We start from the raw sequence: 25132 nt of genomic DNA on the forward strand, positions 1-25132 counted from the left end.
TCGGCCTCCCAAAGTGCTGGGATTACAGGCGTGAGCCACCACGCCCGGCCTATTTTCATTATCTTTCTTTTTTCACTGTTATGATAACTTTGATTTATCTTGCATTTTACAGAAGTCTATGAATGATTTTTAAAAAGCACCTCCTTACCTCATATCACGTTTCTCTGACAGGTGTTAAAGTAGGCTATAAGTATGTCAACAGCTTGAGCATCAGTGTCTTGCAAGGATTTCAGACCAACCAACCACTAGCCAAAGAACTTGGCAGCTTTTTAATCTTGTTTTTAATACAATGGTATATCCACTCTGATGGCAAACCAGTCTAGCCACATCTCTACAACATGCTTTGAAAAATCAGTGATTAGCAAATTAGTTAGCTTTGGCACGGAGCTGTGCTCGCTTGCCCATGACAGTCTGAAAGCCGGTTTTGATACTGGCAATAGAACATCTAGAATGACAAGTTTCACACTGTAGGAAATAAGAGTTGCATGTCCTTCTGCAGGATTGTGTCCAGTGATCTGCATGTGTGACAAACAACACATTCCTTGATAAACCTTCGTAAGACATTTTCTATATGTTTCTGTTGGAATCTTCCTTTACAAGTTGCTTATTACCACCTATAGAACCACTTGTACCCAATTCAGCCAACAAAAATGCAAGTGTGCTGATGATGTAATAGTTTACAGATATCTGTAAAGTCGACAAAAGAAGTTTTCTTGGTTCCTACTCGGACGACCTGCGGAGGTTTCATAATGAATTTCTTTTTCTCCCCAGCAACCGTATCTGAATTCTTTTCCCTTATGATGTTGAAACACATGATTCAGCAGCTCCTCTTACGTGTAGTCTCCTTCTGAGCCTACCCAAGCAGGGCCTGTCTGATTACTGAATGAGATACCATCATCTTTTTTGCTGTCTTCATCTTCTAGAGCTTCATCTTTTTCTAGTATTTCATCCTCATCTGGGTACTTGACAGTCTTCTTTTTCTTGCCAAGCATAATGTCAAGGTCTTGCTCTGGTTCAGCTGGTCCTTGAACATCACTTACAATCTTAAGATCCTTTACATCTTCTTCAGCGTCATCAACATCAAACATCTTTTTTGTTTTTTTCTTTTTTCTTTTGATTAAAGAAGTTCTAGTCATCTAGATCATCAGAAGCATCTTTTTTCCTACTGTCCTCATCATCAGCTTCCAAATTTTTGTCCTCAGTTGGCTCTGGCTCCAGACTTTTGTTTCTGAAGGCTGCATTTCCTCTGTTTGGGTATCCCCTTCCTCATCTAACATAAAAGGCTTCTTCTTCATCTTTTCTTCTTGCTCATAGTAGGATCAAAAATCATCTTGTCCCCAGACATGGATGCGGCTCCAGTGGGCTCAGCATGGACGAGATGTCAGACAGGTCACCCCCAGGCCCCGCAGCAGTGCTGCTCCTGCCAATACCTCTCCCACCACTGCACTAGGCTCTTGCATCAGACAAAGGGCCATTATCTTTCTTAAAGGCTATAGTATCTGCAATGATATCCCTTTCATCATTCTTCATATGCATTGTCTGTGCCTTATCTTCTCCTTCAATCTCTCCAGAGTTTGTGAATTGTATTAGTCTCAAAAAACTGACATTGTTGTTCCTCTTGATTCAAATGTTTTCTATTTCATTAATTTCTCCTCTTTATTATTTCCTTTCTTCTACTTGATTAGGTTATATTTTACTGTTAGTCAGTTCCTTTATATAAATACTTAACTCATTACATTTCAGCCTTTTTTCTTTTCTAATATATATTTTTAAAGCTATAAATTTCTTGGTAAGTTTTATTTGAGCTGCATCCCTCAAGTTTTATATTATGTTTGCATTGCCATTCAGTTCCCAATTTTTTCTAAATTCCATTATTTCTGTTTTTACTCAGAGGATATTGGAAATTAACTTCCAAACATATGAGAATTACTAGTTATATTTTGTTATTGATTTCTAGCTTAATTGCATTATTGTCAGATAATATATTCTTAATGAAATTTATTTAAATAAGATTTTATAATTCAGTATCTAGTCAATTTTTGTAAATGTTCCAGATGTATTTCAGAAGAATCTATATTCTCCCATTTTGGGGTGCATTGTTCTATGTACATGCATTAAGCCAAGTTTCATAATCCCTAATACTTTTTTAGAAGAATAATTTTTTCTGCCTCCGAACTCTAATTGCATTCTCTCATCTACCTTCTTTCTTACAAAGAAATATCAAGTTCTTTATCATTCTGATCACTCTTTCCATGCATCATTGTCATCATCTTGGGTGCCAAACCTTAAGTTTCCAAACAGTGAGTAAGCTATTTAATAACTGGTTAAGGTTTGGGACATTATATTAATCTCTTCCAGGCTCAAAATATCTTCTTACCTGTAAATGAGGATTGTAGGACTAACTGAGAATTAAAATAGAATGTGTTTAAAAATACTATTACTTTTATTATTATTAATAAATAACCTACATGGTACTAGCACATAACAGGCAAGATAAATGGTAATATTATAATGATTCACATTTTTATATTTATTTATTGCCATGATTCTAACATCTGTGTCTTTTCAGGCTACCATTAACACACATTAAATTTCTCTGGCTACAGTAAGGTTGAATAGGCCCCCATATCCATGTGACTTTTGTTAAAGGGTATAATGTATTCATTAAGGAAAAGATGCCATATATACCATTGAATAAATCACCATTTCAAAATACTTTTGCCATATTTTGTCAAGAATTTTGCATCTTCACACAATAACCCAATAAAACAGTGCCATTGTCACTGAGATGGGTGACTACCAGAAGAAAAATGAATTCTATTATAAGACTCTGTGTGAATTAAACAGTAACGTTTATTGACCATCTTCTGTGTATAGGTACTGTAGTAGAGGCTTCCAGATATGTTATCTCATTTAATGTCACAAAAACCCCTTAAAATAGATATTATTGTTCCTACTTTATAGATAGAGAAATTGAGGTTCAGGAGGTTAAAGAGATTTGCCCAAGCCCATATGTGGTGGAGATACATGCAATGCAGGTATATATCAGTAAGTGTGTAACAGCCATCAAGTCTGGAACTAAATATACTCTAAAACCCCAATCCACTATAAAAGAGACTAAGCCCAAAGTCTTCTCTGGGTCTCTCTTGTAATTCCAGTCCCTTTCTCCACAATGTTTCTCATTCTCACTCAAGTCTGTCATTTCCATTACCTACACTAAGTTATTACTCACAAGCACAGCTAATGTAGTATTGGTCTCAGTCTGTGGTTGGCTTCCAGAGATAGTGGGAAAGGGTTAGACTTAAGTTACCTGCAGAAAATTTGCCCTCTGCTCCACAAATCACAATGGCTTTTATTGTATGGTCTATTACAGCTTTCTGTAGTCCTTCTTTTACATCACGGAGTACGGCCGTACTAAAAGAAAACAAAATACACTAACTAAATTAGTCAGAATTAAATTCCTACCATTCAGAGTGTTTTCCTTTCCTAACAATGAAAAATTAAACACACACATAATGGATAAGAACTACAGATACTTCTCAATAAAGCTTCCAACAAATAATATATGTGTCTACTATGACTATTATATTTGTTCTACAAATAATATATGTGCCTATGATTAATTAAGCACTGAACAGATTAAATTAATCCACTTTTTAAAACTGTAATTTTCCTGCCCTGTGCTTTCACTTTGACCACTTAAAATTGGCACCAACCAATTTAAAAATATTATTACATGGCTTCCATATACTGTACAAGGAGTTATCCAATACTTGTACATAATTTATCATGTAAGGTGCACTAAGATGAGTGCTGTAAAAAAGGTACAAAGAAAAAGTGATGTTGAAATCGAGAAGGGTGAAATGACTTTCAATTTTTCATATTGGTAAAATATAAGAAAATTAAATGAGAAACAGTCTAGGAGCTGTGGCAGGGGCTGTGAGTTACCTCAAATATCCATTCCTCTCCGTCTTCTTCATAGTATTAAAACACCTGGTTTTTACTTGAATATATGTGATATGGTTTTGGCTCTTAATCCCCACCAAAACTTCATTTTGAATTGCAATCCCCACATATCAGGGAAAGATCTGGCGGGAGGTGACTGGATCATACCAATGGTTTGCCCCATGCTGTTGTTCTGTGAGGGAATTCTCAGGAGATCTAGTGGTTTATAAGTGGCAGTCTCCCCTGCACTCACGCCTCTCTCCTGCCACCTTGTGAAGAAGGTACTTGCTTCTCCTTTGCCTTCCGCCATGATTGTAAGTTTCCCCAGGCTTCCCCAGCCATGTGGAACTGGCAGTCAATTAAACCTCCCTCCTTTATAAATTACCCAATCTTGGGTATGTCTTTATAGCAATCTGAAAATGAAAATGGACTAATACAAAAATACGGTTGCCCAAAATAAAGACTACATTTTCCAGCCTGCTTTACAGTAAGGTCTGCACAAGGAACTAAGTTCTAGCCAATGGGATGGAAGCATATTTGGTATGTGCAACTTTTGGGAAGAGTTCTGAAAGATTTGGGTATGCTTTTCCCTTTTTCTTTCCTCCCTACTCCTGGCACCAATGATGGTTAGATCAGGAGCAGCCAGCTTGGATCAGGAGACAGAAGCTATGTATTGAGGATGGTAGAGCAAGAGATAGACAGAATAAATAATTGAGGCCCTTGTTGATTGTGGAGCAGCTGTATCATTCCAGGACACTGCCGCGAGAGAAATTAGCTTTTTATTGTCTAATTTACTATTATCTTGAGTATTCTGTCAGTGACAGCCAAGCATAATCTCAGATAAGAGATAAAAGCAAGATCGTGGAAAGATAGGGCATGTAGCAGATTTTGCCAAGTTTTAGTATATGAGGAAGTAATCCACAAAAGAGATAGCTAAAACCAAGACTGAATGAGTCTACCAATGGAAAAGAGAGCTGAGGGCAGATCCTCTGGATATATCTTCATTTAAGAAGTGGGAGAAGCTCAGCAGCGTGATTCAGCAAGTGAGCCCAAAGTCACAAAGACCAAGAGAGAAAATTTGTGAAGAAGGAGGGGATTAATAAGTACCAAGCAACCGAAGAGAATCTAGGGCAAGTGGTGAGGAACTGCTTAAAAGAAAAATCACAGAACCAGATTCCAATCAGTTTTGCCTTGGAATTCCAAGTATTCTGGGTAAAATCTCTGTTCTTTAGTATACAGGGTTAAAAATAAATTTTAAAACAAAACAAACAATAACAAACTTCTGTAAAGGCCAAATTGTTAAGACCAATAACTATGAGCTAAAAACCCAAGCAATAAAAAGGATACTTGCCCTTGTATATAATGGTTCCCTTTCACCTAATTACTTTTCACCTCTTAACCTAGATGAAACCAGACAAACCCTCTTGCCTTCAGCTGGTTAATTAGAAGCCAAATCTGATCACAAAAAGCAAATTCAGAACCATTATATAATAAAAAAATTCAAAAGGCACACATTTCCTTCTGAATAAACAATGCCTACAAAACTAGCCAAAATTAGCTCAATCAGTGCCACTGAGCAGAAGAAACCAGCTTTTCCTATTTCAACCAATCTTCCTTTTCTATTTATGCTCATAATTTTGCAAATATCAAAAACAGGAAAAAAATGAAAATAGCTGTAACAGATACACACTTTACTAGATTCAGGCTGACAGAGAGAGTCACAGCAATGTAAAGGCCGCAGAGGTTACGAAATTATTTTTCCTGTTAATACTGTCAGGCATAAGGAAATAGAATCTGGAGTAGAGACAGCATTTCATGACTACTGACCAAAACTCTTCAGCTTCTTTGACTATAGGAGGTCTTTCTTTTTTTTTCAGACAGTTTTTTTTTTTTTTAACCAAACGTCATCCAATCAAGTTTGTGGCTTGTGACCAGGATTTTTTCAAAGGACAAGAAGAGAAAATAGACTGTATCAAACAATACACCAAGTAAGGATAGGTTTTGTTTTAGAAAACTGTTTTCAGTTACGTGTTTGTATGTAAGTGTATCTTGAATTGCTATGTAAAAACGTGAGCTTTCTTAGTCTGTGGATTACAGTAAAGCAATAGTATGAAAGCCATTGTTCTGGGAGACAGGCCTATTAATCAGGCCTGTCCTACGCTTATAAAGGGGGCTGGTGTTTATCTGAATGGAAGCAAACATGGCTGCTAAACTAGCAATGAAGGATTTAAACTATTTGTTTTGGGGAAAAAATTTACATATATGTGTGTGTGTATGTGTGTGTGTTACACTCAAGTAAGAATCTCTCAATCAGCTAGGAAGATACAACTTCCCATATAAAATTAGAAATAGGAAGGGGAAAAGGAAGAAAGGGAGGAAAGAAAGAAAAGTGTAATAAAAAAATTGAGGAATCTGTTAAACTTGAGGAACTCTTAGGATGTACATTTCTACCTAAAAAAAGTTCAGAAGACAGACGAAAAAGGGCAGAGAAGTACTTATTCCCAAGTGGAGAATATCTTCTTGATGAAACTGAAGTGGGTCCTGAGTAGCAGGGCCTGTTGTCAGGGGCTTGAATAGGTCTTCTGACTAATAGGAATGATAACTAACATCTATTAAATGCCACTTTATAATTTCCAGCTGATTTAAACTTCACAACTTTATGAGGTAGGCCCTAACATTTCTCCTGCAAAGGGGCTGGGGGTGGCACAGGCAGTTGCATGGGTGGGCAGGGAGAGCAGGTTAAATTCCAGAAACATTTAAAACAGTTGTCAGAGGCTGGGCACGTGGCTCACGCCTGTAATCCCAGCACTTTGGGAGGCCGAGGTGGGTGGATCACGAGGTCAGGAGATTGAGACCATCCTGGTCAACATGGTGAAACCCTGTCTCTACTAAAATACAAAAAATTAGCTGGGTCTGGTGGTGCACACCTGTAGGCCCAGCTACTCAGTACGCTGAGGCAGGGGAATCACTTGAACCTGGGAGGCAGAGGTTGCAGTGAGCCGAGATCACACCACTGCACTCCAGCCTGGTGACAGAGCAAGACTCCGTCCAAAACAAACAAATAAACTAAAAAAAAAAAAAAAAAAACGAACAGTTGTCAGAAAACATTCCTAGTCATGGGTATTAGAGTATGGAACTTTTCCCACTAAGGTCCTAGTATCTAGCAATTCTAATCAGTATATAGACCAGTCCAAAATGGACAAGTAATCAAATTACTTACATTTTTCTTTGTCAAAACCAACATAACAGATATTTTGCTTTTTATTCTGGGAATGGCAAGTTAGTAGACATGTCATCCTTATGTGATTTTAGTCCTGCATTTTTTTGGCATTATTAAATGTAATAATTCACATTGAATTAATATTAATACTAATGATAAATCAAATCTGATGACAGTAGGATTTTTAAATTGTATTAAAATTAGCAGGTCTTCTCATTTCAGTCTCTTTGCTTCAGCAGTATGTGATAAGAATTTTGACTAAAGACCTTTCTCTCTATGCTTTATATATTCTTGGTAAATTATGATTTCCACTAATCTTATTCCCTGTGGATAGGTAATTCTTTTTCAAGGCTGATGTATAACTACTTTTTTAAAGAGATGTAGAATGACCAAACCGAATAACTTCATTACTTTTCAAAAAAGCAACATTGATCTCACTTTTCAATGTTTTAAGTGCACCACACAAGGCAAATACTTCCCAGTGAGAAAAAGAAGACAAGGTGCAGTTTTTCAGAAAATGCTATTACATAGGCTTAGTCTGATGTGAGTCTTCCTCGGAAGCACCAAAGTCCTGAGGTTCAAACAAATCAGGAGAAATAATTTTGCGTTTCTGGACCAGGGCACAATTCTGCTTTAATCACTGCGCTGGCATTAGTGGGACTTTTACTATTATTTTTAAATGTTAAACCATTTTACTGCCCTATTCCTAAAGCCTTTAGCCAAACATTGTAAGGGCAGCCTGGACTCAAAGTTGGGGAGTGAGGTTGGATCAAAGTTCAACATCGAACTAAGTTAAGACCTTTGGATTAGAAAGTCGACCTGCAAAGCCAAAGTTGCAAGTAAGCAGGAGGACTCTGCATGAAGGAACAGGTCAAGGCCAACTCCCTGAGTGCTGATCTGTCTCAGCCTCAGTTTCTTTATCAGCAAAACGGGGACGAGAGTTCTCTACGAAGATTAACCAAGCTAATCTAGGTTAAAAAAAAAAAGAAAGAAAGAAAGAAAAGAAAAGAAAGAAAAAGAAAAAAAAGGGCTCCTGGCATGTACCAGTTGCTCAACTCGGAGTGTCCTTCTCGGTTTAAACCAGCGGGGGAGAGTCAAAGCCTCCGGAGCCGGAGGGCGGGTAAGGCCCGCACGGTCCCCGGGCTGGAGGCGACCGAGCACGTTACCTGATCGCGTTGACCGGCGGGTTTCGGAGGCGGATCAGCGCCAAGGCGTTGTGCAGCCGCGTATACTCGGCCATGTTTCTTCTATTACCGAGGGCACCTCTGCCTCTCGCCGCCAGGCAAAGCCACTTTTCCGGGCGCGCCCGGCCGCCCCCAGAGGAGGGACGCCGACTGGGCCAATGCGAGCCGGGGCGCCGCCTCCCGCCGCGCCTCTTCCCACCCAGCCCTCCTCTCCAGAGACCCCACCCCGCGCTCTCCAGACGCTTGTCGCTTTCTCTTGATTGACTCCCAAGCTGCTCCCACCACAAGGTACAGCAAGGAGAATGATGGAAACAGGTGTAATTGCCGGCAAGTGGAAGTTTGCAACCCCTTGGCCCATAGGGGCTGGCTACTGAGGACAAGTTCTGAGTTCGCTGAGTCGGGCAAGCTGTCCGCATCGCGGTATTCATCTTCATGATCTTTCTGAACCAGGGACAGATACCTGGGGCCCTGACAGTTATGTGATATTGATACACATCTGGAACACATAAAATACACATTGTTCATTTCACCTAAATGAGTAGGGTACTAATGAAACAGCCTTTGCAAAAATTCTAACACTGAGAAAATTATGGCAGTGAAAGAGATCTGATTTAACCAACTCCATCTTGCCTTTAGCTGCCCTTAATTATTCCTGAGCTCAGGCCAAGTTAACTTCGGGAGACATTTAGTTTATAGTTTAAATGATAATAGCTATTCCCCAAAACTCGACTGCCTTTGTAAAGCTGAGAGACCACCAGGCTAGGAGGATAGAGGAGTGTGAATTCTGTCTGCTAAGGTGTAGACAGAGACCATTGCCAGCAATTACTCCGGAGGCCACCAAACAGACAACCCCCATTTACTCCTGCAGATAACATCGCTATTGTAGAACCTAAGTTTGGCCTTTTGAGGCATTTTTTCAGGATTTTTGCATGCCTGACACTGATGGCTCCACCTGGACCAGTCCACCTCTCCTGTGGCCCCACCCATAAGCAACTCAGCACAAGAGGATAACTTCAACCCCCTATGATTTCATTTCCAACCCAGTCAGCACTTTCCATACTCTAGCCCCTGCCCACCAAACTACCTTTGAAAAACCCCTAACCTACTAGCCTTCGATGAGATTGATTTGAGTAATAACTCCATCTCCCATGTGGCGTGGCCAGCCTCACATCAATTAAATTCTTTCCTTACTGCAATACTGTAGACTTCCTGAATTGATTTTGTTTGTGCAGCAGGCAGGAAGAACTCATCCAGTGATTAACATCAACTAAATACTTATATAACATTGTTACTAGAGGAGGGTCTGGACTGCAAGTTGTCCAGGTTCTTGGTGTTTTGAACAAAGAATTGGACAAAACACACAAACAAAGCAAGGAAAAAACAAAGCAACAGAAGCGTATATTTATTGAAAACGAAAAGACACTCCACAGGGTGGGAGTGGGCTGGAGAAAGAGGTTCAAGGGACCTTGTTACAGAATTTTCTGGGGTTTCAATACCCTCTAGAGGTTTCCCATTAGTTACTGGGTGTACGCCCTATGTAAATGAAGAGGACCAAGTAAAGTTTCAAAGTCATTTACTCAGTGTACACCCTATGTAAATGAAGAGAATATTTCCTGTCATAGCTGAAGTGTTTCCATCATTTGATTTAGTTCTAGGAAGTCTTTATGTTCCCTGCCTCCAGGCCATATTCTCCTGCCTCAACATCACTTTTTTTTTTTTTTTTTTTTTTGAGACAGAATCTCGCTCTGTCACCCAGCCTGGAGTACAGTGGCGCGATCTTGGCTCACTGCAAGCTCCGCCTCCCAGATTCATGCCATTCTCCTGCGTCAACCTCCTGAGTAGCTGGGACTACAGGCGCCTGCCACCATGCCTGGCTACTTTTTGTATTTTTCGTAGAGATGGGGTTTCACCGTGTTAGCCAGGATGGTCTTGATCTCCTGACCTTGTGATCCGCCCGCCTCAGCCTCCCAAAGTGCTGGGATTACAGTTGTGAGCCACCGCACCTGGCCCTCAACATCATTTTTATTTGTCTTACAATCACATGCAACTAGTGAAACTGTTATGGGTGGAGGGTGTCCAGGTTCTTGGCGTTTTGACCAAAGAATTGAAAATGCAAAAACACGGCTGGGTGCGGTGGCTCAAGCCTGTAATCCCAGCACTTTGGGAGGCCGAGACGGGCAGATCACAAGGACAGGAGATCAAGACCATCCTGGCTAACACGGTGAAACCCCGTCTCTACTAAAAACAACAAAAAACTAGCCGGGCGAGGTGGCGGGCGCCTGTAGTCCCAGCTACTCAGGAGGCTGAGGCAGGAGAATGGCGTGAACCCGGGAGGCAGAGCTTGCAGTGAGCTGAGATCCGGCCACTGCACTCCAGCCCGGGCAACAGAGCGAGACTCCGTCTCAAAAAAAAAAAAAAAAAAAAAAAAAAAAAGAAAATGCAAAAACAAAACAAGGAAAGAATGAAGTAACAAAAGTGGAGATTTATTGAAAATGAAAACACACTCCACAGGGTGGGAGCAGGCCTGAGCAAGTGGCTCAGTGGCCCAGTTACAGAATTTTCTGGGATTTCAATACCCTCTAGAATTTTCCATTAGTTACTTGGTGTATGCCCTATGTGAATAAAGGATGATGGTTGGATGTGGTGGCTCACACCTGTAATCCCACCACTTTGGGAGGCCAATGTGGGCAGATCACGAGTTCAGGAGTTCGAGACCAGCCTGACTAACATGGTGAAACCCCATCTCTAATAAAAATACAAAAATTAGCCCGGCATGGTGCCTGTAATTCTAGCTACTCAGGAGGCTGAGGCAAGAGAATCACTTGAACCCAGGAGGGGGAGGTTGCGGTAAGCTGAGATTGTACCACTGCTCTCCAGCCTGACAACAGAGCAAGACTCCATCTCAAAAAAAAAAAAGAAAAAAGAAAAAAGAAAAAGAAAAGAAAACGACAGTTTAAATGTTTAAATGGCCCATCAGGTAGCCAAATATACCTGAAGCTTTGATTGTAAACCGAACATTGATTATAAACTATTTTAGCAATTTATAAGTCGGCACACCAATATATATTTAATCTGGATCATTTTGTCTTTTCCATGATGAGTCATGGAATGCAGAAACTTTAATAACAAAAGCTTTAAGGACTCAGGAAGAACAAGGTGGCCATCTTGGTTCTCCATGAGTCCATACTTAACACTAGACTTATGTCCTCTTGAATACCAGTTGTTTCTCCAATTTAGGTGCATAGCACTGATAACTAATGGGTTTTCATAGCTAATTTGACTTAGACCATGGAGTTCAAATGACTTTAAACAGTGATAGTTAAAAACACTATTGACAAGGAGATTTGGTTTTCTGTGGTCTACAATAACATAATAATTATGATTGATAGCATACACTCACACATATTAGAATTTTAGAAATTCCATACAATTTTGGAACATATATTAATATCATTTACTAACATATAAACTGAAGATTAAACATTATTTTTTATTTTCACAATGCTTCCCATGTAACTAAACATATCAAATAATCCTGTTTATCTCTCTTTTGGATGGTTCACAGGCCTGATGTATATTTCAAAATTTGAGGTCAGAAAAGACAATTTTGAAGCTGCAATTTGATTTTGGGAAGCTTGTTAAATGTTTATAAAAATTTACATTTCCATGCCTTCTTATAATCTTTTACCATTCATTCAACCAGTTTGTACAGAGAGGGGCCAGAAGTCCAACTGGTAAGAAATTCTTACCCTATTGCTGGCATGTCAGGTTTCTGAGTAGTCTCTCTGTGAGCAGCCCTAGTGACCCTGCTCAACTGTATGCAAACAAACACATTGTCATGAATTAAGAATATTCACAAATAATTCACAAATTTTGAAGACATTGGGCAGAGAGAGAGAAATATGACTCAAGTTCTATTTACAAAAGTATACGCTTAAAGTATCAGGAAGCCTAATATCCAAAAGTTAGTTTAAGGTTAAAAAGCTTACTGTGCTCTGGCCAGGCGTGGTAGCTCATGCCTGTAATCCCAGCACTTTGGGAGGCCAAGGCGGGTGGATCACGAGGTCAGGAGATCGAGACCATCCTGGCTAACATGGTGAAACCCCGTCTCTACTGAAAATACAAAAAAATTAGCTGGGTGTGGTGGTGGGCGCCTGTCGTCCCAGCTACTCAGGAGGCTGAGGCAGGAGAATGGTGTGAACCTGGGAGGTGGAGCTTGCAGTGAGCTGAGATTGAGCCACTGCACTCCAGCCTGGGCAACAGAGGGAGACTCCATCTCAAAAAAAAAAGGCTTAATGTGCTCTGTCAATTCCTGTGGGTTCGACAAAGGTAGCCTAGGAATTGCAGATAAACGGAACAAATGATGACTTCGTAGAAATGCATAGAAAATAAAATAACTATTCACAAAACCAAATAAAAGCCTTCCACTAGAAACTTTAAAAACAAACAAAAAAATGGTTTTATAAATATGTGACCACAAGCAAAGTCCAGAGGAGAATAAACAGCAAACAAATGAAAATTAGAAGCAAAAACAAACAAACAGGAACCCAACCCTAAATTTTTCCTACTCAATCTACCCTGGAGGCTATAGTGTTACTCAGGGTCTCCAAACACCCACATAATGAATATTTTATTCCTGATACACAATTCAGTATCCTTAAGTCCACCAATATCACCATACATCCTGTACAATCAAGAAATTCACTCTAGGCACATGACCAATAAGTACTCCAGTTCCAGCACTATCCATGCAAAACAGTAAACGATGTGAAGCAATGCATGCATGTACGTGAAACTCAGCTCCATACTTAACCGGCTTCATGCTTAAGTATATTAAAAAATATACTTATATTTCTTATTTTACTTTAATTAAGACTAAGAGCTCTAACTATGAAATGTTAATTAGCCAAATTTCTCCAATTTTCTATTAGGTTTTAAGGAATATTTTATTATGTAAACTTTTTTTTTCACATCTCTCTCCCCTACTTACTGGTTCCTTACTACATTGTTTCATAAATAACCTTTTCTTTTTTTTTTTAATTATACCTTAAGTTTTAGGGTACATGTGCACAATGTGCAGATTTGTTACATAGGTATACATGTGCCATGTTGGTTTGCTGCACCCATCAACTCATCATTTACATTAGGCATATCTCCTAATGCTATCCCTCCCCCAGCCCAATCACCCACCGACAGGCCTCATTGTGTGATGTTCCCCTCCCTGTGCCCATGTGTTCTCGTTGTTCAACTCCCACCTATGAGTGAGAATATGCGGTGTTTAGTTTTGTGTCCTTGTGATAGTTTGCTTAGAATGATGGTTTCCAGTTTCATCAATGTCCCTGCAAAGGACATAAACTCATCTTTTTTATGGCTGCATAGTATTCCATGGTGTATATGTGCCACATTTTCTTAATCCAGTCTATCATTGATGGACATTTGGGTTGGTTCCAAGTCTCTGCTATTGTGAATAGTCCCGTAATAAGCATATGTGTGCATGTGTCTTTACAGTAGCATAATTAATAATCCTTTGGGTATATACGCAGTAATGGGATTGCTGGGTCAAATGGTATTTCTAGTTCTAGATCCTTGAGGAATTGCCACACTGTCTTCCACAATGGTTGAACTAATTTACACTCCCACCAACAGTGTAAAAGTGTTCCTATTTCTTCACATCCTCTCCAGCATCTGTTGTTTCCTGACTTTTTAATGATCACCATTCTAACTGGCATGAGATGGTATCTAGTTGTGGTTTTGATTTGCATTTCTCTGATGACTAGTGATGAGCATTTTTTCATATGTCTGTTTGGCTGCATAAATGTCTTCTTTTGAGAAGTGTCTGTTCCTATCCTTTACCCACTTTTTGATGGGGTGTTTTTTTCTTGTAAATTTGTTTCTTTGTAGATTCTGGATATTAGCCTTTTGTCACATGGGTGGATTACAAAGATTTTCTCCCATTCTGTAGGTTGCCTCTTCACTCTGATGATAGTTTATTTCACTGTGCAGAAGCTCTTTAGTTTAATTAGATCCCATGTGTCTATTTTGGCTTTTGTGCCATTGCTTTTGGTGTTTTAGTCATGAAGTCTTTGCCCATGCCTATGTTCTGAATGGTACTCTCTAGGTTTTCTTCTAGGGTTTTTATGGTGTTAGGTCCTACATTTAAGTCTTTAATCCATCTTGAGTTAATTTTTGTATACGATGTAAGGAAGGGATCCAGTTTCAGCTTTCTATATATGGCTAGCCAGTTTTCCCAGCATAATTTAATAGGAGATGCTTTCCCCATTGCTTGTTTTTGTCAGGTTTGTCAAAAATCAGATGGTTGTAGATGTGTGGTGTTATTTCTGAGGTCTCTGTTCTGTTCCATTGGTCTATATATCTGTTTTGGTACCAGTACCATGCTGTTTTGGTTACTATAGCCTTGTAGTATAGTTTGAAATCAGGTAGCGTGATGCCTCCAGCTTTGTTCTTTTTGCTTAGGATTGTCTTTTAGATAACTTCTGAATTAGATAAAACTATTCTTTTTCTCATAAACAACACAACTTTTTCAGGCACATTTTGTATACAGAATTATGCGCTAACTAGAATTCTTATCCTTGGTAACTCAAAACTTTAATGAAATCCTAAAAAGCAAGAAATCCTGAACTATCAGATATGGACATTTATAGATAAGAACAATTACACAATTTTAGAAACTTACTTCCCCATATCACAAACCTTTCTTAATTGGAAATGACCCAGATATTCAATGAACATCCAAAATAATTTTAAGATTTTAATTTACATAAAAAGTTTCCCTAAAACATTTATTACATTCACTGTACTCAATTCATTCACTTTCCTTTTTTTTTTTTTTTTTTTTTGAGATGGAGTCTCACTCTGTTGCCCAGGCTGGAATGCAGTTGTACGGCCTTGGCTCACTGCTACCTCCACCTCCCAGGATCGAGCAATTTTCCCGCCTCAGCCTCCCGAGTGGCTGGGGTTACAGGCGCCAGCCATCGTGCCTGGCTAATTTTTGTATCTTTAGTAGACACGAGGTTTCGCTATGGCTGGTCTCAAACTCCTGACCTCAGGTGATCCGCCCACCTCGGCCTCCCAAATTGCTGGGATTACAGGTGTGAGCCACTGTGCCTGGCTAATTCTTTTACCTTTTTAACAGTTTATCTAGATTACTTCTGTAAACTGAGGTATTAGACATTATCATTTAAAGTTAGTTGTTTCCTTGTTAACCATGTTTTTAATAGCCAGTGAACATCAGGTGCTCACCCAAACCTAAGTAAGAGCCTCAAAGTTAAATACATTGGTATTTTTACCAGTAACTCAGAAGATTTAGCAAACAATATTAAATTACTCTCATTTGTCAAAAAAAAAAGCACTCAAACCCAGATCATTTTGTTTTGGCTGGGTTATAGTTTTATAACCTTCTATGCCAAACACTGACATCTCAAAGTATCTAGCAAAGACAAACAAAATCCAGACCAACATGTATGCTGACAATTCTGAAGGCATACCTATTTTTATTTTATCAATAATTTTAAAACCAACTTGTTTAGCAACTTATAAAGTCACATGAATTTGAAATTGCTTAGATTTATTTACTTAATATATGAGTGCTCTTATAAGTCAGTTTTGTAGACACATCATATAACAATAAGTGTACATACAAATAACCACATCTAGAAATGTATATACACATACACACACAAAGATCCAATAGCTTGGAACCCTAGCCATGAGACAGCAATACAAGCTTGCCAGTTTTACTTTGTTTGCCCCAATAGGTAATACAATGCCGTGAACCAAAATTTCAGGTAAAGCGGTTTTCACAGCAGTTTGATATTTAAAGGCCAAACCTCCCCAGATTCCAAAGAACACGGGGGCCAAACAGCACCAAAGGAGAACTTCACATACTAACCAGTCCTGACCCAGCTTAGAACAGCAGCCCAAAAGCCTGGATACATGCAACTCCATTCCACTTTTCCATTCAACAGCAAACTCCAGATTCTAAACAATATTGGGGCCAAACAGTATTGCAACTGCCAGAGAAAATTCTAAGCAGGTAGTACTAGACCTCAGAACCTCTGCCGAGGGTGTTTCCTTTGGAGAGACTGAGGTCTGGAGGATCCCCCAGGTTACCCCCTTTGGGGTCCAATCTGAGTGTCAGACATCTTTGACCTTAGGTGGGCACAGGTGCCACTTTGCATGTTTTCCTTCCAGAGGCAGTGCCCTACTCTGAGCTTTCCTTTGGTTCATGGGTATAAATCCCGACTTTTAGCATCCTTATAATTTGATAAGTCTGTGCTTTCCCATGCTTCCCATTCTACTAAAGTGATAGCCATGAAATGTAATGATAGGAACTGGAGGCTAGGTGAGTTTCTCTTGTCCTCAGCCGAGTAGGGTAAGGGAAGAATTTAGCATAAGAAAAAAAGGGTTGGCCAGGTGCGGTGGCTCACGTCTGTAATCCCAGCACTTTGGGAGGCCGATGCAGGTGGATCATGAGGTCAGGAGTTCAAAACCAGCCTGGCCAACATGGTGAAACCCCGTCTCTATTAAAAATACAAAAATTAGGCAGGCGTGGTGGAGCGCGCCTATAGTCCCAGCTACTCGGGAGGCTGAGGCAGGAGAATCACTTTAACCTGGAAGGTGGAGTTTGTGGTGAGCCAAAATCACGCCACTGCACTCCAACCTGAGTGACAGAACGAGACTTTGTCTCAAAAAATAAAAAGAAAAAAAGAAAAGAAGGTTTAAGTCACCTGAAACACGTGCAAGTTCACCCTGAGTTGCACCATACATAGTTAGCTATAATTTAAAGGGAATTATTTATAATAGTCTTTTAAGATTGGTCCCCTATATTAAAAGAAGATTTTCCTAAGGTATTGACTTGCTCTTACTGAAATTAGAAAAAAATTTACTTTCAATTTTATAATCTATTTCCTTTAGTTTTATTATTTTATTTATTTTTCTAGAGACAGAATATCACTTTGTTGCCCAGGATGGAGTGCAGTGGCACAGTCTTGGCTCACTGCAGCCTCTGCCTCCCAGGTTCAAGCAATTCTCCTGCCTCAGCCTCCCAAAGTACTGGGATTACAGGCGTGAGCCACCATGCCTGTAATTAAAATTAAAATTAAAATTTTTTAATGTTTAAAAAATTGTTATTTATTTATTTATTTTGAGATGGAGTCTCACTCTTGTTGCCTAGGCTGGAGTGCAGTGGCATGATCTCAGCTCACTGCATCCTCCACCTCCCAGGTTCAAGCGATTCTCCTGCCTCAGCCTACTGAGTAGCTGGGATTACAGGCAGGTGCTACCATGCCTGGCTACATTTTGTGTTTTTAGTAGAGATAGGGTTTTACCATGTTGGTCAGACTGGTCTTAAACTCCTGGCCTCAAGTGATCCCCCCGCCTCAGCCTCCTGAAGTGGGATTATAGGCATGAGCCACTGTGCCTGGCCTAACCTATTTCTTTCTTTCTTTCTTTTTTTTGAGATGGAGTTTTGCTCTTGTTGCCCAGGCTGGAGTGCAATGGCGTGATCTCGGCTCACCACAACCTCCACCTCCCAGGTTCAAGCGATTCTCCTGCCTCAGCCTCCCAAGTAGCTGGGATTACAGGCATGCGCCACTACGCCCGGCTAATTTTGTATTTTTATTAGAGACGGGGGTTTCTCCATGTTGATCAGGCTGATCTCGAACTCTTGACCTCAGGTGATCTGCCCGCCTCAACCTCCCAAAGTGCTGGGATTACAGGCGTGAGTCACTGCACCCGGCCCGCCTATTTCTTTTGAAAACTCAGAATCACATCTCAGAAGTTCAGCTTTTGCAAAGTCTTCCTGTTCTCAGCATTTTTTCTGCTTGAGAAGGCCTGAGATGATCTTTCCTTCAGCAACACTAGTTGCTGGGTTCCATGGTTCTCTTCCATGACCCACAGCTTCTAATAGAGCTATAACACTCACTGCATGGCCCAAGGTTCCACTCCTTGGAATCTGTGAGGAAAAGAACCTCAGGTGAGAGAACAAAAGGCTTGCTGCCATCTTGGGAGCGGCTGCCACCATCTTGGGAGCAGCCTGCCACCACCTTGGGAGTTCTAAGAACAACGACCCACCCTGTAACGCTGGGAGGCAGAGGTTGCTGTGAGCCAAGATCATGCCATTGCACTCAGGCCTGGGCAACAACAGCGAAACTCCGTCTTTAAAAAAAAAAAAAAAAAACCAACTGAGATTTAAAAGGGTTAAGGTTTTTACATCCATTTAACTTTCTGTATTGCCTTTGAGGTCTTTTAATTATCACTTATCACTCTTGGTTAAATGTATGACTTATTTTACAATAACCTGTGATTCTGTTTTAATCAAATGTTTTGAGCCTGTTTACATCTTAAACAAATGTCCTCAAAATCAAAATCCTAAATTAAGTCTCTCAGTCTTATTACTGGGGCTTATTAAGGCTATACAAATTAATCACTGCAAGGTTGTAGAATCTTTCTACAGCTTCTAGTCAGAGCGTGAACTCCAGTATCACCACCTCAAGCCTGATAATTACATATACTCGAAGAAAACCATTAAAGGACTCCTTCTTGTCCCCTTAAAAGGGTCCTTATCAGGTGTTATTAACTAATCCTTGTGCTAAGTTACAGGGCTTTGACTCCTGGGTACACACATCTCATCTGAAGAAGACATGGAGTCCTGCCAGTATCTGACACCAAACCCAAGTTAACCAAAGCCTTGACTTTAGACCTGGGCAAAAGCAGCAATTAAAGTAAACTGCTTTTTTTTTTTTTTTTTTTTTTGAGACGAAGTCTTGCTCGCTCTGTTGCCCAGGCTGGAGTGCAACGGCTCAATCTCGGCTCATCGCAACCTCCGCCTCCCAGGTTCAAGCAATTCTCCTGCCTCAGCCTCCCAGGTAGCTGAGATTACAGGTGCTTGCCAGCACGCCCAGCTAATTTTTGTATTTCTAGTACAGATGGGGTTTCATCATGTTGTCCATGCTGGTCTCGAATTCTTGACCTCAGGTGATCCGCCCACCTCAGCCTCACAAAGTGCTGGGATTATAGGCCTGAGCCACCTCACCCAGCCATAAACTGCTTTTGTGAGACACAGGGACTGACCTGTATTCAAAACATTAAAATTCGTTTAATAATTTTACCTTTATCTGAAATTATATAATTTTTTCTATGCCTTGATACTAAATAATTTAAATGTTTGGCTACCTATGGGCTTCCTTTCCTATCATTCTTTAGAATTAGGCAAGGCCTATGACCTTTTGTTTAAAACGTTGCTAATTTTAAAATATTTTGTTTTACCTACAGAATTTAAAACTATTAAATCCCTCCAGGTGGCCTAGGGACTATCACATGAGATTGTTGGGGCTGGTCCTGAGGGATAAAATTAATTCAGACCCTCCTAATCAAGGCCAGGTGCACAGATGCCTGTGCAGCTGAAAAAAAATGCTTGTGTTTTGTATAGCTAATTGCTAAAGCCAAGATTACAATAGCTCAATGCATAGAATTTATAGAAAAGTCAATTTTATGACCTTGCCTTTTGGCTTTGGTTTTTGGCTCTTAGGTTGCTTAAAGGGGGTTTTAAGGGTTGATGAATGCCTGTCCATCTCCATTCCCATCTGGCCTGTAATGTTTCATTGGCTATAAATCTTTTGACTCTTAAGTCCCTTGCCACAGGGTTCCCACTGAAGGACATGATGGACCCGAGGCAGGTAGCAAGTCACCCCAGCATCGATATGGGACAAAATAAAAGCTTGGCTATCGATGCTGCCTCTTTCATACCTTGACAAAAAAGGAAACATATAAACAAAAATAAAATCCTAAGCTCTCCAACAGAATGAACACCCCTCTTGGCCAAAAGAAATTGAAAACACACACACACACACACACACACACACACACACACACACGAAACTTGAAAAAACTAGTTCTGGCCATGAAGGAAGTTGGGGTTGGACACACCTCGCTATACTCCCCCCACTACCCCTTGGAATTCAGGCACAACTGACCAGGCTTAATATTAAAATAGAGCTTATAAGACTGACAGATTCTTCAAGGCAATAAAATATCAAATTATAAACAGAATCTAAGACTATGCCAAGGAAGGGTTAATTCTCCACCCCAAGGTAAACAGTCATATGTTTCTTCCATGTTTGTTCAATATACATGCATCAGGACCACTTTCATAAATATTCATAGCTTCCCTGTTCAACCAGGAGACTTAGTCTTATTAAAAACTTGGAGAGAAGGATTCCCTGAAGATCAAATTTAACCAAAATGGAAGGGCCCCTATCAGGTGTTGCTAAGTACCCCAACTGTTGTTAAATTTGAGGGAGTCACTAGCTGGGTACACTTGTCAAAGATTAAACCTGTTTCTTTTTTTTTTTTTTTTTTTTTTTGAGACGGAGTCTCGCTCTGCCGCCCAGGCTGGAGTGCAGTGGCCAGATCTCGGCTCACTGCAAGCTCTGCCTCCCGGGTTCACGCCATTCTCCTGCCTCAGCCTCCTGAGTAGCTGGGACTACAGGCGCCCGCCACCTCGCCCGGCTAGTTTTTTGTATTTTTTAGTAGAGACGGGGTTTCACTGTGTCAGCCAGGATGGTCTCGATCTCCTGACCTCGTGATCCACCCGTCTCGGCCTCCCAAAGTGCTGGGATTACAGGCTTGAGCCACCGCGCCCGGCCCTAAACCTGTTTCTTATGAGGCCCCGCAGGGGCACCTGAGAAAGACACCATGACCTATACTTGTGAACCCCTAGGACACCTAAAGCTGTTGTTTTGCAAATAAACACATAAGTAACAGCCTTAGTCCCTCCTGCAGGTACTCCGTTTTCTTAACAACTCCATCCCGTACAGATTTGCACCCCAATGGATATCTATGGCTATGTGGTCACCCACTCAATCAGCCTATAAATAACTTGTGTTTCATTTGGGATCATAAAACACATGATTATCAGGGTATTGATAACGTTTGGTTCCTGGATCAATGCACAATAGGACAAGCAGAGACCCTAACATACAATTATATAACATCACTCACCTGAGTGCTATGCCGGCAGGCAATCGGCCTTATATTGGCTAGGGCTGGAGCTGTCGTCGGCTTTTTGGCCCCATGGGGCAACTTTTCATTAAAAGCGCCCTCCCAAGTCTCACTTAGTTTTTGCTCTTCCTAGGACTTTTGACGGCTATCTTGTTATTACTAATCTTTGGCCCTTGCTTGTTTAACGTCTTGGTGAAATTTGTGTGGTCTAGATTATACTAATCCCATATAAACATCATGCTGGCACAAGGCTTCTAACCTGTCCTATCTTCTGAGTTGGGAAATAAAGACATCCTGCCCCTGCCCCTTAGATCAGGCATCCAGATATTTTTTACTCCTCCTTTACTAGGCAGGGCTATGCTCATAAAATCAGCAGGAAGAAGTTACAGAAGAATGATCTTGTCCTTCATCTCTCCTTAAGATTAAGGGTTCTCTGATAAGTAAAGCGAGGATTATGCTAGGGAAATAGAAGCATGGGAGACCCAGGGTAACACCATTTTAAAATCAACTCCATCTTAAAACTAGCAAGGCACATCCTTTGCCAGTCATGACCAGTAGTCATAAGATGTTTAAGGATAAGGAAACAGCTTAATAATGCCTGCAAAGACCCATTCCCAGAACAGTGGGTCACATGACCCCACTGATTAAAGACAGGAGACAGTAAACAACAGGTCACATGACCACACTGATAAGAAACGGGACAGTAAAGAAACCAGCCTAAACCAGCTAGAAGCAAGATGGCAAAAAAGCAACCTTCAGTACTCATCATATGCTAATTATAATGCATTAGCATACTAAAAACCACTCCCATTAGTGTCATGATAGTTACAAATGCCATGGCAACATCCAGAAGTTACCCTGTATGGTCTGGATGGGGGAGAAACTCCCGGTTCCAGGAATTCCCAGAAAATTCATGAGTAATCCACCCCTTGTATAGCATATAATCAAATGGCTATAAAATAGCCAGCCAGCAGCTCCCTCAATGCTACTCTGCATATGGGGTAGCCCTGCTCTGCTTTTGGAGCAGCCACTCTTATTCTTTTACTTTTTAATAAACTTGTTTTCACTTTACTCTATCGGCTTGCTCTTTTTAAATTTTATTTATTTTTATTTTTTAATTTTTTTAAGACGGAGTCTACCTCTTTTGCCTAGGCTGGAGTGCAGTGGCATCCTCTCGGCTCACTGCAACCTCTGCCTCCTGGATTCAAGCAATTCTCCTGCCTCAGCCTCCCGAGTAGCTGGGGTTACAAGCATGCGCCACCATGCCTGGCTAATTTTTGTATTTTTAGTAGAGATGGGGTTTCCCCACGTTGGCCGGGCTGGTCTCGAACTCCTGACTTTCAGATGATGCACCCGCCTCGGCCTCCCAAAGTGTTGGGATTGCAGGCATGAGCCACTGCTCCCAGCCTGTCGGCTTGCTCTTGAATTCTTTCTTGCATGAAGCCAAGAACCCACTTGGCCTTGTGAGCTGAGCCTAAATTTGGGGATTTGCCTGCAACACTACTACTGTAACTGGGTCACTTGAGATTTTCAGCACCCCAGCATTTTTTAGTGACTAAAATAATGAGAATTCTGATCAGGACCTTGCTTGTTTGCTCATGTTAACCACTTGCTTTTTGCCCAATACCTGTTTTTCCCACAATGTAACTATAAACTTCTGATATACTGTTTATTTGTCAAGTGGGAGGAGATAACTTCAGGGTCACAAAAGGTGTTTGCTGAAGGAATGAATGCATTGAAAGTTATTGCAACCAGCTGCTGACGCCCAGAACTCTGGTTGTTTAAGGTGTTAAGTGGGACTGAGGAAACAGACGTTTCACTTTGATTCCCTAAAACTCCCCCTCCTTTATTCTCTAGCCACATAAAAATTCCCTGCTTTTTCCTTTTGTTAACATAGATTTGAGAGATCTTGCTTTCCTACCTTGTTGCTTTGGCCAGATAGAACAAACCTTCCTCTATCTCCGAACTGCTATGTGTCAGTGTTTGGCATCAATTGCACATCAGATACAAGAGCCTGAATTTGGGCTTCTACTAGAAAAGTACTGACTGACCTGAAGCCCTGGTAACAAGTAGCAATGAGACCCCATTCAATTCAGCATGGACAACTGCCTCAATGATCAATGACAACGTCTCGATGACAGCCAATCATGAACAGTCCTAAGCACATGCTTCTGAGTATTGACAATCAACAACAGCCTCATCACAGCAATCAGCTCTTACAGGTGAGATATCAATCTCTAACACCTCTGCAAATTCGCTGATCCCTGAACTCCACTGTGCTCTAAAACTCTAAGTGAGACCAACAGCTTGTTCTGCTTGGAGAGACTTGCACAGCCGGCACAGTTCTCCCTTACTATTATAGTAAGCAATAAATTCAGTCATCTTGCTTCAGATATTGGTCTTTACAGGAACACCCTGCCAGGGTGTTCTAGCAACTTTGAACATCTCCACAAAGGCTAAGTAGGCAAGGCTTCACAGCTCTGAATAGCCTGAAATTCCTCCTGGAGCAAGACGAGATAATGAGCATGGTGTGGAGCCACTTTGAGGCAGCCTCTCCTCTGTCTGGTAGGAGTCTGTCGCGGGCCATTTCTCATTTATCCTCCTAGTTTCAATTGAATGCAGAACTTTCTGCCTTGTGCCCCCACCTAAGGGTTCGGCTGCAAGCTTCTGTGAAGATCTATAAAAATACTTGGTGGTAGTTTAGGGTTGGCTCTTAACAGGGCAAGGACTAGGGTGAGGCAAGAAAGACACCTAGTGGACAAAACTGTGGGGGCACAGTAACAGGGCTGTGCAATGCTGATCCTGCTCTGCTCCTCAACAACAGAGCAACTCACCGTTCCTGACATCTGTCATCTGGTTCCTCTGTTTGGTGTCATGCTGTGATACTAGGGATACAGGGAGCTGATGCCATGCTGACTTTCTTTTGCTGTAAATACTAAACTGTCTAAATCCATTTGGGCTTCTTACTTGCTGATTCCATAGAAGACAAGCCAATTTAGCAGGTGCTACCATCCTGCTACTTATAGACTGCTTGACCACCTGACAGTCTCCTTATCATTGTTATGATCTGATATATTCTTAAATTATCTTCTCATTTAATTTGTTTCAGTAATTGCTACTTAACAGGATGCTGGTCCTCTTGGCTAGCGCACTTCCACGCCATTTTCATGTTAGTGCTTTTGCTTGTTAAATGCGTTGGTTGGGCTTCATTGTTGTCATTATGTCGCATTATATCCCTAATTCACAAAAGCAGATCAGTTCGTCCGAAGTGGTTCATTACAGTTAAAAACAAAGATAAAAGAATGGAAATGCTATAACTTAGCATAATGCCCAGAAGACAAACGGTGAGCTGGATTTCAATGCAAATATCAAGCTTTTGCTGCTAGAACACGCAAATCTATTGTCATAGGAAGAAGAGAAGTGGCTATCTAAACCCAGCTTTCCCTGCAATGGTGATCTATTAGCCCAGGAACCCAGGGTGCGCATGTGAAATTTCATTCAATAGTGACATGAAGCCATCAAAACTGACTTCTCTGGTAAACCAATCAGGTTTTTCTGGAACAAACAAAATAATGTTTTCTAGTCTGGGTGATGAAAGACTATTAAGGCAGCAAGAAATAAATTTGAGTCTGTTTGTTAACAAATTTTACCATGCCCTAAATGGGCATTGGGTATACTCTTCCAGGGTGAAGTTGGCTGACATTCAAGGAAAAAGGCTACTCACATAAATGTTTTAAATGAGAGATAGAATGGCTGGGCATGG

At 40.7% G+C, this 25132-nt stretch overlaps 1 protein-coding gene and 1 pseudogene across 5 annotated transcripts in view; both read right to left on the reverse strand.

Annotated features, from left to right (window-relative positions):
* Positions 1-8446, reverse strand: part of EHHADH (enoyl-CoA hydratase and 3-hydroxyacyl CoA dehydrogenase) — a 71586-nt gene extending 63140 nt beyond the window's left edge. Inside the window, exons 1-2 of one of the 4 annotated variants that reach the window (XM_077990331.1) lie at positions 8332-8432; positions 3311-3414 (exon numbers count right to left, since the gene is read on the reverse strand). In XM_077990331.1, coding sequence (XP_077846457.1) covers positions 3311-3414; positions 8332-8405 — 178 coding nt within the window. In that variant the 5' untranslated portion in view covers positions 8406-8432. 4 annotated transcript variants of the gene reach the window in all.
* On the reverse strand, positions 229-1463 carry LOC144339083 (eukaryotic translation initiation factor 2 subunit 2 pseudogene; annotated as a pseudogene). Its single transcript, XR_013413748.1, has one exon. The product of XR_013413748.1 is annotated as a eukaryotic translation initiation factor 2 subunit 2 pseudogene (transcript).
* Positions 8447-25132: the final 16686 nt, after the last annotated feature.

The sequence above is a fragment of the Macaca mulatta genome, chromosome 2 (genome assembly GCF_049350105.2).
Source record: "Macaca mulatta isolate MMU2019108-1 chromosome 2, T2T-MMU8v2.0, whole genome shotgun sequence".
In the NCBI taxonomy this organism is placed as follows: domain Eukaryota; kingdom Metazoa; phylum Chordata; class Mammalia; order Primates; family Cercopithecidae; genus Macaca; species Macaca mulatta.